The sequence below is a fragment of the Exophiala bonariae genome, assembly GCF_035927105.1.
Source record: "Exophiala bonariae strain CCFEE 5792 chromosome Unknown scaffold_6, whole genome shotgun sequence".
Classification (NCBI taxonomy): Eukaryota; Fungi; Ascomycota; class Eurotiomycetes; order Chaetothyriales; family Herpotrichiellaceae; genus Exophiala; species Exophiala bonariae.
The window spans coordinates 97,406-113,403 of NW_027042481.1; the positions used below are offsets into that span (position 1 = coordinate 97,406).

The 15,998-nt window shown below is 49.3% G+C and overlaps 7 protein-coding genes across 7 annotated transcripts; 2 read left to right on the forward strand and 5 right to left on the reverse strand.

The window, feature by feature from the left end:
* Window positions 1–427: 427 nt before the first annotated feature.
* LTR84_011502 (uncharacterized protein) lies at window positions 428–1,608 on the reverse strand (the record flags this gene model as incomplete). Its single annotated transcript, XM_064855031.1, has 2 exons — window positions 428–1,543; window positions 1,573–1,608. The coding sequence occupies 2 exons, from the start codon at window positions 1,606–1,608 to the stop codon at window positions 428–430; spliced, it is 1,152 nt and encodes a 383-aa protein (XP_064708620.1).
* A 633-nt stretch (window positions 1,609–2,241) lies between these two features.
* LTR84_011503 (uncharacterized protein) lies at window positions 2,242–3,415 on the reverse strand (the record flags this gene model as incomplete). The annotated part of the gene is made up of 2 exons (XM_064855032.1): window positions 2,242–3,151; window positions 3,408–3,415. The coding sequence occupies 2 exons, from the start codon at window positions 3,413–3,415 to the stop codon at window positions 2,242–2,244; spliced, it is 918 nt and encodes a 305-aa protein (XP_064708621.1).
* A 1,631-nt stretch (window positions 3,416–5,046) lies between these two features.
* Window positions 5,047–6,832, reverse strand: LTR84_011504 (uncharacterized protein; the record flags this gene model as incomplete). The annotated part of the gene is made up of 2 exons (XM_064855033.1): window positions 5,047–6,245; window positions 6,319–6,832. The coding sequence occupies 2 exons, from the start codon at window positions 6,830–6,832 to the stop codon at window positions 5,047–5,049; spliced, it is 1,713 nt and encodes a 570-aa protein (XP_064708622.1).
* Window positions 6,833–7,697: 865 nt separating this feature from the next.
* LTR84_011505 (uncharacterized protein) lies at window positions 7,698–9,392 on the forward strand (the record flags this gene model as incomplete). The annotated part of the gene is made up of 3 exons (XM_064855034.1): window positions 7,698–8,082; window positions 8,136–8,265; window positions 8,333–9,392. 3 exons carry the CDS (start codon window positions 7,698–7,700, stop codon window positions 9,390–9,392), a joined length of 1,575 nt encoding a protein of 524 aa, XP_064708623.1.
* Window positions 9,393–9,529: 137 nt separating this feature from the next.
* Window positions 9,530–11,133, reverse strand: LTR84_011506 (uncharacterized protein; the record flags this gene model as incomplete). Its single annotated transcript, XM_064855035.1, has 3 exons — window positions 9,530–10,196; window positions 10,247–10,549; window positions 10,595–11,133. The coding sequence occupies 3 exons, from the start codon at window positions 11,131–11,133 to the stop codon at window positions 9,530–9,532; spliced, it is 1,509 nt and encodes a 502-aa protein (XP_064708624.1).
* A 1,213-nt stretch (window positions 11,134–12,346) lies between these two features.
* Window positions 12,347–13,579, forward strand: LTR84_011507 (uncharacterized protein; the record flags this gene model as incomplete). The annotated part of the gene is made up of 2 exons (XM_064855036.1): window positions 12,347–12,517; window positions 12,581–13,579. 2 exons carry the CDS (start codon window positions 12,347–12,349, stop codon window positions 13,577–13,579), a joined length of 1,170 nt encoding a protein of 389 aa, XP_064708625.1.
* Window positions 13,580–13,894: 315 nt separating this feature from the next.
* Window positions 13,895–15,867, reverse strand: LTR84_011508 (uncharacterized protein; the record flags this gene model as incomplete). The annotated part of the gene is made up of 7 exons (XM_064855037.1): window positions 13,895–14,098; window positions 14,176–14,491; window positions 14,545–15,086; window positions 15,136–15,223; window positions 15,292–15,356; window positions 15,459–15,636; window positions 15,692–15,867. 7 exons carry the CDS (start codon window positions 15,865–15,867, stop codon window positions 13,895–13,897), a joined length of 1,569 nt encoding a protein of 522 aa, XP_064708626.1.
* Window positions 15,868–15,998: the final 131 nt, after the last annotated feature.

Genomic DNA, 15,998 nt, shown 5'->3' on the forward strand with positions numbered 1-15,998 from the left:
CATGTGCTGTTTCGGCACTTCTCCATCAGTTCGAGATGCGACCACTGTTGTCACAGGAAGGTGCCACCTGGGAAGTCGGCCGAGAATAATACTCAGGTATCTTCTCAATGTAAATGCTCAACGCAGATGATGATCAGTAGTCAATACTTAAATACCAAAACATGACTTGCAAAAAGCGTCCTCCAAGGCTGCACGATGACATCATGACTTAAACAACATCGACCCAGGGCATAAATAAATAATCAACTAGCAGGATTCATAAGAAATAAGATCTTAATATTGATGAATCCACCATCAAAGGTAAAACTTCATTTGGAGATCAATTGAGATATTTCATGAACGTTCATTGCATTGCAGCTACAAGTTCTAGTTGTAGAAAATCATGAGAGGGACTGTTTGGAGGGCGTTGCGATTCATCATCTGGATTTCATGTTACAACGTCCCAGTATGCAGCGACTGCAATCTCTCTCTCGGATGACGAGGGTCCAATTGGTACTCTCCACCTGGTGGCCTCACTCTTGAGAACCAGCTTAGACCCCGGCCGAATGCTATTCAACCCTGACTGCAGACTTGTTCGTGACTGTGAATATTTTGCTGGAATGATCCATTCAGATCCATCTGTATCTAGAGCAACAATGAATCTACGACTGTTGTCTAGGTGAGCCTCAGCGACCTCGATCTCACATTTTTGTTGGGTTGAGTGCGACTGCTGCGCGGCGATATCCAGCACCCACCGCCGCACCAGCGCCGCATTGCCATTAGCGATATAGTCGTGTTTTCCGTTTCGCTTTGACGGCGAAAATACATCTGGCAGAGTTTGCCCAACATCAATCTGAGGAATGTCTTCACTTTTTGATATTGAACGGAATGCACTTTTAGCCACGGTGGCCGTTGTATTTGGAACCAATGGGATTTCCATAAATCTTGATGCAATAGTCACATCTTTCTTGTTGGGGGATTCAATTGCTTCAATCTCTTCCTCAAGGTCATCGTCTGACAAATGTTGCGGATCAGGAAAGTCTGATATTAGGCGAGGTATATGATCTTCCTCATGATCTTCATCTTGATCGTATTCTGGTGAGGACGATATAGTGATTGGTTCTTGCTTCTGATTTTGTACATGAAATACCTTTTGTTTCTTAGCGACCGGTGTGAAGGGGTACAGCCTAGATTCGAGCGCCTTGCGCATCGATTCTTCAGGCCTCTGGCGCCCAGCGTGCGTCGTCCTATAAAGTAACGGTGACTGATCCTGTGGGGTTTCATCTTCTAGCCCACCAAACACTTGAGCCTTGGTCATAGAACGGCTTCGAGGAAGAGCTGATGAATAAGGATCTTCCTCAAAGCTGACATCGATATCATCTTTGACATGCGGCGTCCCAGATGGCCTTTGAAAGCGCGGAGTGGATGACGATGGAGGAGCGAGAGGCAGTCCTTGAGTTGAGCGAGAGCTCTGAAACGGATTTTTGGGTGCGGAGGGAGGGCCAGACGCTTTCGATATAGAGGAAGCAGACGTAGGAAGAAACCGCCGGTTGGATACGGGCGTCTGTTTGGACATCAGCAATGGCGACCTACCTTGGAACGGGGAGCTGAGACAACATTTGCTGGCATATCTTGAGGGTCAATGGTACTCTACGACCCGCAGAGTGATATTGAAAGGTGTGGCGCTTGGGTTAGAGCTTGCCAATTGACAGAAAAGTGAGTGAGAAGTAGTGGCCGAAGATGCTTCAAATTGCCCGCAATTATCTAAGACGAGGCTCAGAGCCCGGCTGATCACCTACCTCAACGAGGAGGTACGTTCTCTACTCAGGCACCAACTCGTCTGTATCTACCTTTCTAACTTGGGCTCAGCTGAGGGTCATGAATAAGCGCCCGGGGCTTCTCGCCCGAGGGGCCGCGGCCCGCCCAGCCCTGGAGGTTGGTGCTTAGGTCGACGCCTAATCGTGCCTAGTAAGGACCTATGTTGGGTGCCTCCGTAGTTAACTAGGTACCTAAACTTTGCTAGGCTACCTTTCATACCCGGGATTTTAGGATTACACTCGAACTCAAATCGGTAAATGCCAGACATCAGTCCTGCGGTCCAGCAGGGTAGAGCTTCTCACTGATACTGATCAACTAGCAGAAGTTCCCGTTGCGAAGATTTGAAGAGGTGAACTCAGCTCTGAGATATTCTCCAAAGTCAAGGCGACTCTTGTCAACCAGTCGCTGAAAATCCCCTAACAGGTACGCTGGGAACCGTAAAACCTAAATTAGCGTGATTTGTTCAACTGTAGCCCTCCCAGTGTCGACAAGATTCATTGCTTCACCATCCATCAGGCCATGGACGTAGGCAACCCCAAGGAATTGAAAAGATTCTGATGGCAGCGGGTCTCCCACAGATACCCCCTTCCCATCTTTATCACAACCGCTCCTACTCGAAGCAGTATGGCCGCTTGCCTTGCGTAACAAAACAGGCATGTCCGATCCGTATAGAACAGCAACTCTGTCCCCACAAGCAAGAGCTGCATTCACCGCTGCACAGGTGCCGAGCATTTTGTCGGTTGTGACGAAAAAGGTGTTTGTCTTTAGAGATGCCTCAATGTCCTTCCACTCATGGCTCAGCCTCCCATCGGCTGCCTCCTGCAGGTTGCGGCGCCATTGTGCCTCGTACACCCAGGAACGTAACGTGTTCAAGCTGCGCTCTCCTTCGGCTCGGTCGTACCAATCCAGCAAAAGAACACTTGTTCCCTGCATCAACGTTGTTGCAGTGTCAAGAAGCGCTTTGCCTCGCTTGTCGGCGCTAAAGTCATCAAGATTTAGAGGCTTCCTATCACAGAGTGGCTCATCGAAAGCCGACAGATAGAGCCGTTCCTCGATCAGACGGCTTCGATTCTCCGTGTCATTAAGCTCTGGTAAATCAGCAGTGGGAGGAACTAATCCAGCAATCTCGCCAAGAATCATGCCTTTCAAAACAATGGTTCTTTGGTCGGAAGCAGTCGAGTACTGGACTTTCTGAGATCTTGAGGCATCAAATAGCCGCTTTTGAATACTGCGAAGATGTGGAGGAAGCCGTAGCGTACGTCCCTCCGTCGACGCCCAGTCCATTACCCAGCTAGATAAACCGGGCGTGATCTTGGGAGTATGGGAGACCAGTTCCAGGACTCGCAGATCACCCCTTTGTCCTAATACAACACAGGGTGGCGCCGACAAAAAACTCCTCTGTGGAGCCAGAATAGTTAGGTGTAATCTGGTGATCTAGGTCCAGGAGTCCCAATAGTCCGATTACATGATCTCTGCACTTCGTGGCCTTCCTTCCACCAAACCAAGTATGCAAACGGTCCAGCCCGAATGGCTTGTCATACCAAGGTTTATCTTTGAAGCCGTGTCCATTTGCCTCTCTCCACGCCGCATCAGACCTGAGAATGCTGCACGACGTCATTCTGATAAGACTTTCGCTCGCTTCGTAAATGCGATGAGTACATGCGTAGTCGAGACAGCAGTCTCCGACATGCCATTTCAACGAATTAAACACTTTGAAAAGCACGTCTGCCTTTAGGGTATAATCAGAACACACTAGAAGGGCAGTGTCAACTGACAACAATATCTCTTGGAGAGTCCAGATTCGCTGCCAGTATTCGTGCTGCGTGAAAGCAATAAGGCAGGCATTGAGATCTTCTTCGTTCAGTAACCCAAGTCTATGGGAGGGGGCTGGGGTCAAGTCAGTTCGCACATCCAAATCTTGCGAAAAAGATGATAGATAAGACAAACCGGCCACACTTTATGAGGATCAAACTCTTGCCTGGTATTTGCCATCTCCTCTGCTCCGAATAATTCTTCGTGCAGTCCTCCCGGCTCTGGCCATTGAATTTGATGAAATGCAGGACTGTACCCCAATAAATGCGTGTAGACATGCGATTCGCGGGCTCGGCGTGAAGCATATGCTTGACCCCAGTGGGGATTATCCAAGGTAGATATTTCTGCGAATATACGCAATGCGAGCGAAGTATCTTTCGACTCTCCCAGCCAAACAACAACCGCACGGGCACGACTATAGATCTCCCTCATCAACAGAATCTGAGAGGCCCTCTCGACTCCATCAGATTGATTGATGCAAAGCGCGTCGATCCAGATAATGCGCTGCTGATCCGACCTACGCAAGTGCTGCAAGGCTGCGAAAAAGTTTGCCTTTATCCTTCGCGGGCGTCCGTTCACGTGGATTGAATGTGGACTGTCTTCGGTTCCCCAAACATAAGACAAGGCCTCAAAATCAACATTCTCGTTCTTAAGCGCAGTGACACGAAACTCGCACCAAATTGTATCGTCCCCGCTGCCCGGAAGAATACAGAGGGCTCTTATTTGACGCTGTCCAGCATCCAGAGCATCGTACCCGCCATTGTCTGACGAGAATTGAGCCATAGAATAAGCCGAGGGCGGTGGCCCAAGTTCAGACACGCAGTTGAGGTATTGAGAAGACAAGATGTCAGAGAGAATTGTGAAGTGAAGTTGCTGGACCCTAGTATGGAAGCCATTGCGAGGCTGAGTAGGTGGCTAAGGTAGCGACGTTGCATCTGAGCCTACACAATTCCTAATGAGGGAAGATTAGCTAGCAATCTCCACAGTAGGAGATAGTACTCCATCTCTGCAGGCATTCTCACAAGGCTGTCATAGACACACATTGCGGCCTACAGTGGAGAGATTTGAAAGCGGCATCGACCAGCAGCGACGTTCAATCCCGGAAAGCGCCAAGCCCTTTGCTCAGCCTCGTCAACCACATCTCGAGAAATCCACCGCTACACCTCAGACCTACTTACTGGGTGCCTATGCCTAATGATAGTGTTGTCATTTCCATTGCCTCACTGAACTTCCTAGATTAGCCCTGTTGGCTGGTTCCGACTCGCAAGCGTTGACCGACTACTGTTTTGGGAGATAACCTAGGAGTGGAAATGAAGTTTCAATGGGACCATCGTCCGTGCTGTCATTGAAATCTAATGCTTTAAGCTGCAGTCTTCGACTTCGGGAAGTGTACAAAGAGTAGGAAATATGCGTAGTATTGATCAGTATTGATATTGACTAGCCCCGTTGCAGAATCCCTGGCAGTCGCGTCAATGTAATGTCGTGATTGCGCGCAGTGACTTCCGTTGTGATAACTCTCTTCTCCCTTAGCCTTTCTCCAAGGGCCTTCAGACGCTCCAAGGTCTGGACAGCCGTATCACCCAATTCATGCAGGATCTCTTCTTTCAACATAGGCAGTGCTTTTCGCACATCATAACCATCATCATATCCTGGGAAGATTGGTGGATTCGAACCCATGGTACTCAACACACCAAAGGCATAGTGCATGGGGGTTATGCTCATCTTTGGCAGCGGTGCCAGGGTTTTCAGATATCCGAGCGTAGTATGCGCTTCGAGAGTCGAGGGGGCCAAGGCTTGAACACCCTCCTGGTCGGCGGGCGACTTGAAGCGGCTGGTCTTGTAGTACTTAAGGATCCCCATCGCGGTGCCGCAGAGGCTGGGACTCACAAGCCACCCGTCGCGAACATCAACCTCGCCTCTGGTTCTTTTCAAGATGATGCTCTGAATCGCCAATGCAGCGGAGTACCCTGTAGTATAGTCGTTGATGACCATTCCGGGCGGCCACCGAGGTCTACCATCCCCCTGACCCTCTCCCATAAAACACATTAGACCACTGGACGCAGAACCTTGCATGTCGAAGCCCGGCTTTGATCTCCAGGGGCCTGTGGTTCCATAGACTCGCACCCGGCATATAATGATGCTAGGATTGAGATTGCGTATCTCATTGTCGCTGAATCCAAACTTGGAGATGGCGTTTGGTCGATAACTGTCAACCCAAACGTGCGCATCCTTTACCAATGTCTGTAGTCTCTGACGATCAGCCAATTTGTGGAGGTTCAAACGGCTGGATGCAGTACCGAGGTTCGCATATGTGTAGACAAAGGCGTGTTCGAAGCCGTGCGTGAACATGATTTGCAGCACAGAAGCGCCATGCTCGGCCAATGTGCGGCCAGTAGAAGGACCAGCAATTGCGTGAGTAACGCAAAGCACACGTAGGCCAGAGAGCGGTCGAGATGGATGAGCAGGAAGAAATGAGTATGGAGAAGGTGAAGGTCCAGAAAGAGTTGTTGGGTAGTGTTCAACAGGGACCCACGGAAGCTTCGCAAGATGGGAGCCATGGGGATGCGCTTGCCACGATGATTCAGTCTGGCAAATCGCCATAGGCAAACCTGCTTCTTCGGCAGCTCCCTCCAAGTCTGAACGGCAGGTGAATTGCCCTGTCAGCCCAGGAGCGGGAAGGAATGTTCATGTTGACATGGTTTTGCATACCTTTTGCACTCCACTGCTTCACTTTCTCCCGAACATCGCTCTCTGCCATGGAGCAGCCCAGAAACGCGGTCCACTTGTAAACCAGATCGACATACACTGCACTCAAAACAACATATCGACCATCTCTGGTCTCAAATATATTTCTGAGGAACGGATTTCCCACGACAACATCAACTGTGATCTCTTGGCCGTTGAGGGTTGGCGTCATGCCGATGTCGGGATCAATATAGTTATGTCCTCTTCTCAGGTCAACTTCAATATTTTGACGATTGCCCTTTCGGGCACAGAATATCTGAGCCGCTGCAACGGCATTTGCTAGTGATGGAATGGTACCGATTAGAGACAAGTTGATCTTCTCAGAACGCGTTTCTTGCGACGGAGGTATTGCACCTATGTAAGTAATATCGGGCCCGTCAGAAAGAGTTGGGAGTGGGATGGCGAAGTCTGTGAGCACATCGTGGAGTGTCGCTTCTAAGATCTGATGGGACGAAAGCAAGCCCTCGCTCAGGTCCATCGCTGCTTGCGTCTCGAAGATAGGATGTTCAAGACTCAACTGTGGCTTGAGGGCGCGCGTACCAGTTGAAGGCGAGTTCTTGATGAGAAGTTGATATTAACCTTGTGGGAAACTGGCAATAGTAAAATGTGTCTCTGATAGCAGTCGACTGATCAATGCGGTTATGTATTACTTTCCCTTAACTGAGCAACTAATGTGATATTCCAATTACACTGGAAGACCATTTGCCATTAAGCAAATTGGGCAGACATTCGAACATAGAGAGAGCCATTTTCTCTTTCGGAAACCGGCAATCAAAGCAATGGTCACCATCTTCGCCTGCTTTCCTTGTGAAGTGAGGTTTCCCGAATGTCTCGTGCGGATATACTCTGACGAAGTCGGATATACAGGTGGCTGTGTCATGCATGGTTTGTTGGGCGGATATACGATGGGCGGATATAGCCACCACCAAAGAACTTTATCTTGAGTTTCTTCCTGGAAAGGGCATTCCGAGGTGGCTCTGGCTTGCGGCTTCTGTCCAGGTGTCGTTAGTGTGTAGGTCCCGGGGTAGAAGACGGCACTTCCGATGCAGCCATCAACAGTGTCTCCATAGTCGCGTGTGTGGGTGCGTTGGGATTCCCCATAGACCATTGAGCGGTAATTCGACCCCGGATATCGTGTACTCTAGCACCCTCTCATGGCCCATACGGTCTCCTCAGGCGGGAAAGAAGCTTGCTTTACTGCTCGTGCAAAGGGGGTCGGCCAGTGCACATAAAAGATCCTGAGCTCGCCCGCCATTGTCTTGACTGAAGCGTTTCTACCAACAATCATTTGACCCCGAGTATAATTCAATCAAGTCGTGAAAGATACTTGTTCCTACTTCTCAATGCATACTGAAGAGAAAACCACTATCTCCCCCGAGGAAGCCGAGTCTGGCTTTGATGCAAAAGATGGGCCAACATCAAACAGTGCGGAAGAAGATGTTGCCCTTAAGATTGTGAACGATTCATACATCGGCACGATTTCTGCGGCGGAGGAGAGGCGCGTCGTACGCAAGATCGACTGGATAATCATGCCAATGCTCATTGTCACCTTCATGATACAATATATCGACAAAGTCATCCTCAACGGCGCCGCGCAGGTAGGTATCATTCAAGACTTGGATCTGTACACCGTCCAGGGCATCAATCCTCATACCAACGAACCAATAATCAACCTCAAGAGGTTTTCCAATGTAACAATGATCTTCTATTGGGGTTGTCTGGCGGCCTGTAAGTGTGCAAGCAGGGGACAACAGGAGCGAGAGGGCTGACCATGTATCCAGTGCTTCCGGCGTCGTACCTGGCGCAGCGGTTGCCGATTGCGAAATTTCTCGGGTGCACAGTCATTGTTTGGGGGGCAGTAGTAATGCTTACCGTCCTTTGTACGGGATATCGCGGTTTCCTCGCAGCAAGGTATGAAACCCTCGGTCTTCCACCCAACTTATGTCCAGTGCCCTCCAGCTGAACCGGGAAATGAAAGGTTTTTTCTCGGCGTTACAGAATGCGCGGTCGCTCCAGGATTTTCCATCGTCATTGCAATGTGGTGGAAGAAGGCAGAGCAGCCTCTCCGATTCTCGATATGGTACACATCTTGTGGCTTTGGGTCTTTGGTAGGCTCTCTGCTCGTTTACGGGATTGGTCATATCCACGGCAGCCTCCAACAATGGAAATACCAATACCTGATTCTGGGTGCCGCCACCATTTTATGGGGTCTCTTTCTGGTCGTTACATTGCCGGATAATCAGACCACTGCCCGTTTCTTCAATGACCGGGAGAAAATTGTCTCTGTTGAAAGGATGCGCTCCGAGCAGACTGGCATCGAGAACAAAAAGTTCAAATTATACCAGGTCAAGGACGCACTTACAGATCCTAAGACGTGGATGATGTTTTTCACAACCTTCTCTATACACTTCGTCAATGGCAGTGTCTCCGGGTTTGGTTCGATCATCGTTAATAGTTTCGGCTATCCACATCTCAAGTCCATTCTTCTAGTGGGCGCAACGGGAGCCTGCGTCGTGGTCACTTTAATCATAGCCGGAGCGATCGGTACGTACACCCAGAACACCCGTACCATTGTCATGGCCGTGGTGGAGGTTCCTGTGATTATTGGCTCCATCCTTGTGTGGAAGATGAATTGGTCGACTGGTAGAGGCGGTGCTATCACTGGTTTCATCCTATTGGGATGTTTCGCAGCCGCATATATGATGATGCTTGCCCTCGCAGGAGCTAACACAGCAGGCCATACCAAAAAAGCCTTCACCTCAGGCTTGATCTGGTGCGCATGGGGTATCTCAAATGGCGTCGCTCCATTGACTATTAAAAGTCAGGAGGTACACGAACATTATCCCACATGCTTCAAAGCAACAATTGCAACGGCATGCCTATCGATATTTGGTAGTCTCTCACTTCGAGCCTACCTTCAGTGGCAGAATTCGGTCCGTGATCGAAAGTTTGGCAGAGTCGATACAGCTGCAGCTCTCACAGCAGCGTTCAGCGACCAAACTGATGTAGAGAATAGCTTTTTCAGGTATTCGTTGTGAGCTGATGTATGTATCATCCGTCGGTCGAGGTCGATGCAGAAGATCAAGGCGAGATATGGGAAAAGCCATGCATTTCGCCAAGGGTTGGAAAATTTGTATATGGGTGACGAGTTTCGGGTGATGTACATGATAACTGCTTAATTGTTCTCCCATAGTCCAAAGCTGGAAAGGTCATGAAACGACACCGCATCAAAAATGTTTTCAAGATCGTTCTGTTCCCACCACGCCGTTGTTGCCATGGGAGCCGACTGTTCGAGAGGCCTGGCCACCCAGTTGTCCTCCACAGGGGTATGATCAACTTCGTATTCGTTCTCTGCAACTCCTTCCTCTGATATTATCGTGAGGTAGGCAGCAGTTGCGTCTGGCACGAGCTGCTGCATAAATGATTTAACTTCGAGACCGCTAAAGGTGACAAGTCCTCGAACAGTTGTGATGGCGGGTTGAACTTCAGCTTTCCATCTAGTTCGCTGGAACTCTAACAGCGCAAGGGCCATAGCAGCCGATCGAGAAGCCTCTTCGTGCGAAGCTTCTCCTTTCCAATACGCATATATGATGATGAATATGGAGGCGGCGATTCGGCGGACTTGTCTCCAGGTTGGAGGCAACACGATGGTGGTTTGAAGCTGTCTTTTCAGGGTCTCATCGTAGGATTGCAGAGCTGTAGTTGCCATGAACATAATGACGGGTCTAAGAATGTCGAAATAGATGGACAGCAACATTTGGGCTGCACGGAGGCAAACACTCAATGATGAGATCCAGTGTCTTTCTGAGAGGAGAAGGGGTGCCCGTAAAATCATTCGGGACCTGAAAGGTGGTCAGACAAGTAGGTTGCAACATGATCTGCAGGTTCTTACCAGAATACGTGTATTTGTACCAGATTCTCATAGTGGAACTCAATGGACTGTCCACTTTGTCCGTCAGAAGACATAGGCTTCCCAATAGCTGCACAAACGTTGCCCATAATAGACTCTAGATCTATCACAGCATCGTAGGTATAGGGTCTAGTGTATATTGATTCTAAAACTCGACCATTGAGCGAAATGAGCTTCACAAATCTTTGCAGTCTTGGATATCTGACCAGAAGAGGGTCGAAAAGCTCTGGGGACATATCCGTTGCCTTTATGCAAGGCGCCGTATTATGTGTCAAGGCACAGTACCTACGGGAACTTAGTAATGCATTATCCGTGACTGTACTCACTTACTGGTCTGCAAAGTAAATCATAAGGTATATCCGTAGATGTTGCGGGTCAGCGTCGTGGTCTGGATTCTGAATACCCAAATCGTGAGCAACCTGTACTGCATGAGCGATCAAACTCCGGCTCCTGTTCCCAGTGCCCGTCCGAAGCACGCAAGTATGTTGGATGAAAATCGCTGATACAAGGTCTACCGTTGGTTCCCCCGCATAATTGTCAGTCATGATGGTTGATAGTTCAAGGAACGCCGGCATACTATGAGGATCAGGGTTCGGAAAGCTATGAAGAGCAAGAGTCGCGAAAAGAAGACTTAGCCGGTCTAATGGGACGTTGGTTTGGCGAAGGTCGATATCTCCCAGGAGGTTGTCTTGGATTGAATGGGTGAACAGATCACTGGCAGATTGCCGTAGTTGGTGCATATTGAGAAGCTCTGTTGGTAGGCCTTGTGATTCCACCGTCGCATTTAGCATTCTATCAATGTCGAAAAACGTGACATTGGCGACAGCTGAGATGATACTGGGTTGATTCAGGGTCCCAGGCCCGGCCATGCGGGATACTGAAGCCGAAATTGGTTCAGGGAGCTCGCACAATGGCTTAATATCTGCTGAGTGGTAGCAAAGACTCCTTGACAAAGAAAACGAATAGCTTACACTCCCTGTCGGAAGCTTCGTTGGCGACAAGCAGGCGAATCACATCGAAGGGATCCTGTGCCTTTGATCCGGCGGTAGGAGGAGAAAGTCGAGGTCTGCGATATTGAGTTGACAACAGTGGTCGATTTGAGTCCACGGAAACGGATACTTGGGAGCTTGTGTCATCTTCAGTGGCTCCAGCCGGAATAGCACTGTTTTTAAAGGTTCGAAGAGGCCTGGCAATACTTTCAGATCAGGGGCACAGCAGTGAGAATGACAGGCAACCGTACCTGGCCTTTTGACGGACGGTACAATTTAGGCCAGCCCGGGAGCATGACTGACAAGGAAACGGAGGATGACATTTCTTCTTCGTACGCCGGCAATGCTCACAGGCCTTGGGCAGCCTCATACGATGTCCAGCCATCGAGCTGATAATTAATGTCCGTCATCCAAGCAGATCTTAGAGAGCACGAGAAATGAGATGTGTCGTACAGGACTTTGAGGTTGAACGATCCCGCAGACTACCTAGGTATGTTGGGGAAGCAAGCGGGACATAGCGCCGAGTCGGCAGGCCGAAAAACTAGTGAAGTCAAAACAGGGCTCTGTGTGCTGCTTGTGAGAGCTACAAGCGACGCGAGTGGTTGCTTCAGAGTTAACCCTAGTCTGTACGGTCCGCAAACGCACTTACACAGGTAATAGCTAGGAAGCTTCCTCCGATGACTTCTTACCTACCTAGGTACATATATTGTACAGGAGGAGTACGAGTAAGTTAGCAGTTCTGGTTGAACCAGCTAAACTAGTCAGTTAAGTAGTCTCGAGTGGACTCCAGGAAGCCGGGGGACCTCCTACAGACCTCGGACCATTAAATCAGGGAAAAGCGCCACTTGATCTTACGTATGGAAGTCACCTCCAGCACCATTACCACAATTGGTGACTGCTCTATCTTTGATTCAACTCAAAAGCCCATGTTGAGACTCGATCAGCCAAGTTCGTCGCGCTGATTTGCAAAGCTTGACAGGCCACAGCACAACCAAACAGGGGGAGGGATTCTTCTTCTGGAGATATCGGCACAGTTCGGAGCATCTGGACCATGTTCAGATTTGTCAATCATCACCTGAATGTTGTTGATGATATGGCCAATGCTGATGTAGTCACGTACAATGTTGCGGTTCTCGTCACCACGCTCTTCGTTCTGGAATTTGGAGCCGACAAATTCATCGATCACGCCGCCATCGTTGTTCGCCGGACTGGAATACCAGAGACGATCGTTGGACTTCTGACGGCAGGCGGGGAGTGGGAGGAGGTTTGTACCACTTTTCCAACTAGTCTCTGAACTTCGGTCCCCTGACTGAACCTTCCACCCCAGCTTGCAGTCGTCATTGCATCACTTGCACACCGACGAGCTTCGTTAGCTCTCGGGAATGTCGTCGGTTCTGCTATCTCGAACATCCTAGGAGCTTTTTCGCTGGGTCTTTTATGTCATCCGGGGGGCGCATCACTCGAATTTGATAGGAGCTCACGAACCTATACCCTGCTGCTACTTGCTTTGACAACTACCATTTTACCAGTCATATACTTCCCAAGGAGATCGGTATGGCAAATCTGTGGGGCATTGCTGGTTGCGTTTTTCGCTCTTTACATCGGCTCTGTGGCATGGGCAATAAGTAGGGGTAGCCTAACCGCGCCCGAGGACTCTGATGATGATAGCAGTGACACCAGCAGCAGTGATAGCGATGAGATTATAGATCCGACAGAGAGAACACCCCTTTACCTCAATGGAGATACGGACGTACGAGACGGATCACCTGTCTTTGGGTCATCTGGCCACCTAGATCACGTTGGCGAATCCACCGAAGCAGCTCCCACGAGGAGGACTGGCCGGCCACGGCGCAGTCTGTCTTACCATATCTCCTACCTCATCCTCGGCTTCCTCGCCATATGTCTATCTGGCTATGTACTCGCTCACTCCGCCACCACAATCATAGACGAGCTTGGTATATCCGACGTACTTTTCGGCGTGGTGGTTCTGGCGATCGCAACAACGCTCCCGGAGAAGTTTGTCGCGATTGTCAGTGGCTCCCGGGGCCATGTTGGCATCCTCGTTGCCAACACTGCGGGAAGCAATATATTCCTGCTCTCCCTGTGTCTGGGTGTTGTCATGCTTGACACGTCAGGGGATTTGAAGAGGGGCAGCGTGAATGTGGCTGAACTGGGGGTGTTGTGGACTTCAACACTTGCTTTCACCCTCACAATCTGGATTGGTGGCAGGTATTGTCGGTGGATTGGGGCTGTCATGCTGGTGGGCTATGTGGCTTTCATTGTGCTAGAGTTTGCGGTTATTCATGGCATAGCAGTGGATTATTAGTTGTGAGTGAACAAACAACAAGCTCAATCTTCAATAGTATAAATCCGAATGATAGTAGCCTCCAAGGAATGCAGATCCTCAGTATATCTTGATTGATTGGTTCTCAAGTCGATAATATCATGCGTGATACTATGGACCATGCTCTTTAGCGTTCACGTCTTATCCAGTCTTGGTGATCATTCAAAGTGCATGATTTCCCCTGACCCCTCAGCCTCGTGCCTCGGGCTTCCCCCGTTAGAGCTCCAGTTGTTTTCAGCTACATCACCTGATCTGTTCTTTACTTTTCCGACCATGCCATGGTATATCCCATGAGCTCTACAGGCTTGCTTTACCTTGACTCTCGAATGGCAGTGCGACCACTGCGATTCCTGCAGCGATGAACAATGCACCAGAGGTGTAGACTGGCGCGACAGTCTCCAGATTGGCAAACATGGCGATGATAGGAGCCATGATGCCAAAAACGCGGTTCGCAGTCGCTGCAAGCGCATTGCCTGTTCCACGATCTTTCGTGGGGAATACCTAATCAGACATTTTCATCAGCACTTCGGTGACTTGCGAGGCTTATCACTGCTGGTGTGGAGGCATGAAAAACTCACCTCTGGGGTATAGGCATAAAGCACGGCATACATGATGTTGCTTGTGAAATTATATGCGCAGTTCCATCCAAGTAGAGCATCAGAAGTTTTCGCCGTGGTAGAGCAGTATAGGAACACTCCAGTCAGGACCGTAGATAGGGCCAATGTTCCCTTCCGACCAAAACTCTTGATCTCGACCATGGCACCACCGAGAAGAGCTCCAGGAATGCCAAGAACCGCGATGATGGCAGAGTTACGATAAGTGATGTAAGTTGAACCATCCCCAAATTCAGCACCCCGAATGGCTTGTAAGTACGGTAGGTAGGCATTATAAAGTCTGATATGAGTGTTAGTCAAGTTCAATCGGGTCGGGATTGCATTGCTTCTTACGGGTAACCAAGTCCGATAAAAGCCCATATCAGCATGATCAAACCGGTGCTCAAGGCAAGTTTCCTTGTCGCAAATAATGATCGGACATGTGTCAGATTGAGAGACTGCAGTTTTCTCTTGATGGCAGCTGAAGCATCCGTCTGCTGGGCCCGGCCATTCCCCAGAACTTCACAAGCTTTCAGATCCTCGACTGTCAAGGTAGTCGTCTTACCATTGCGACGCGCAACTTCATGGACAATTCTGACGGCTTCTTCGTCATTCCCTTTCCCCATGTTGTACTTGGGAGACTCGTATATCGTGAAGAGTACAAATCTAATCAAGAACATTATAAAGGTGATTCCTCCAACTGCGAGCATGTAATATCTCCATCCCATGTTCCCGGATCGTGTACATGTCTCATCCTGCTGGCAGGTAAGATTTCCGAGAAGTGGCCATGCAATTAGTGTTGCCACAAGCTGTGCTAATGCCCAATCAATTGATAGCACAGTCAGAAGATACTGATGCGAGCCTGGAAGGAATTCGAGAAAGATGGCGCTATCGACCTATAACAAGGTCAATATTTCACACAGGAGAAGGCACCGATATCCTCACAGGAAGATTACCACCAACTCCGAACGACCATAGAGCAGCAAAGCATCCTATCGCCGCGAAATTGGGCGACCCAGCCGCAACAAGCCCACTGCAAGATCCGTGTTAGTTTCTTCAGTCGGACAGCCCACGACAATATCGTTGACTTGGACAACTCACAAGACGGCAATTATGAGAAGAGTTGCATTGAATGCTAGCCGGCGACCGAACAAGTCGCATCCAAACTATTTAATATCGAAAGTCAGCCAACGGGATAGACATAGAAACTGACACTATCGTCCGAGGCTTATGTTTCCAAAGAGTGTTGAGGAACAAAGTACACTTACCCCCCAAAACATAGCGCCCGCAAGGAGGCCGATATTTTGTGACAGAGTCAAGAGCGGTGGTCGTGTAGGGCTAAATTCATTCGTGATTGGGGTGAAAATGAGCGACGTAGTAATCGGCCATAAATTATCCATTGCCCAACCGAAGCCGACGACGATGAACAATTGCCATTGATATCGACTAGGGCGCCATTAGCAAGTGAGTTAGATATATTGAAAAGGCGCATTTCACCCACCCCATTCCAATGTCCTGGATGGCTCTGTTCAAAACCCTGGCTTTGGCTTCATAGACAGGATCGATTGTTCCTTTAGGGATTGCACTCAGATCGTCGATTCCGGCAGCGACTTCACTCCCCAACCTATTGCGAAAGTCATTGTTGCTCCCATCGACGACGGTTTTGTCGTCGGCCATAGTCAAGAGGAGGTTCTGGAAGTGAGTAAATCGATTAAATCAAGAACCGAGAACTCAATGGTGTGAAGATACTAATAGCTAAAGTCATGGTCGTGTATCCTGATAAGTAGGATTTCAGCAGTATGTAGTCG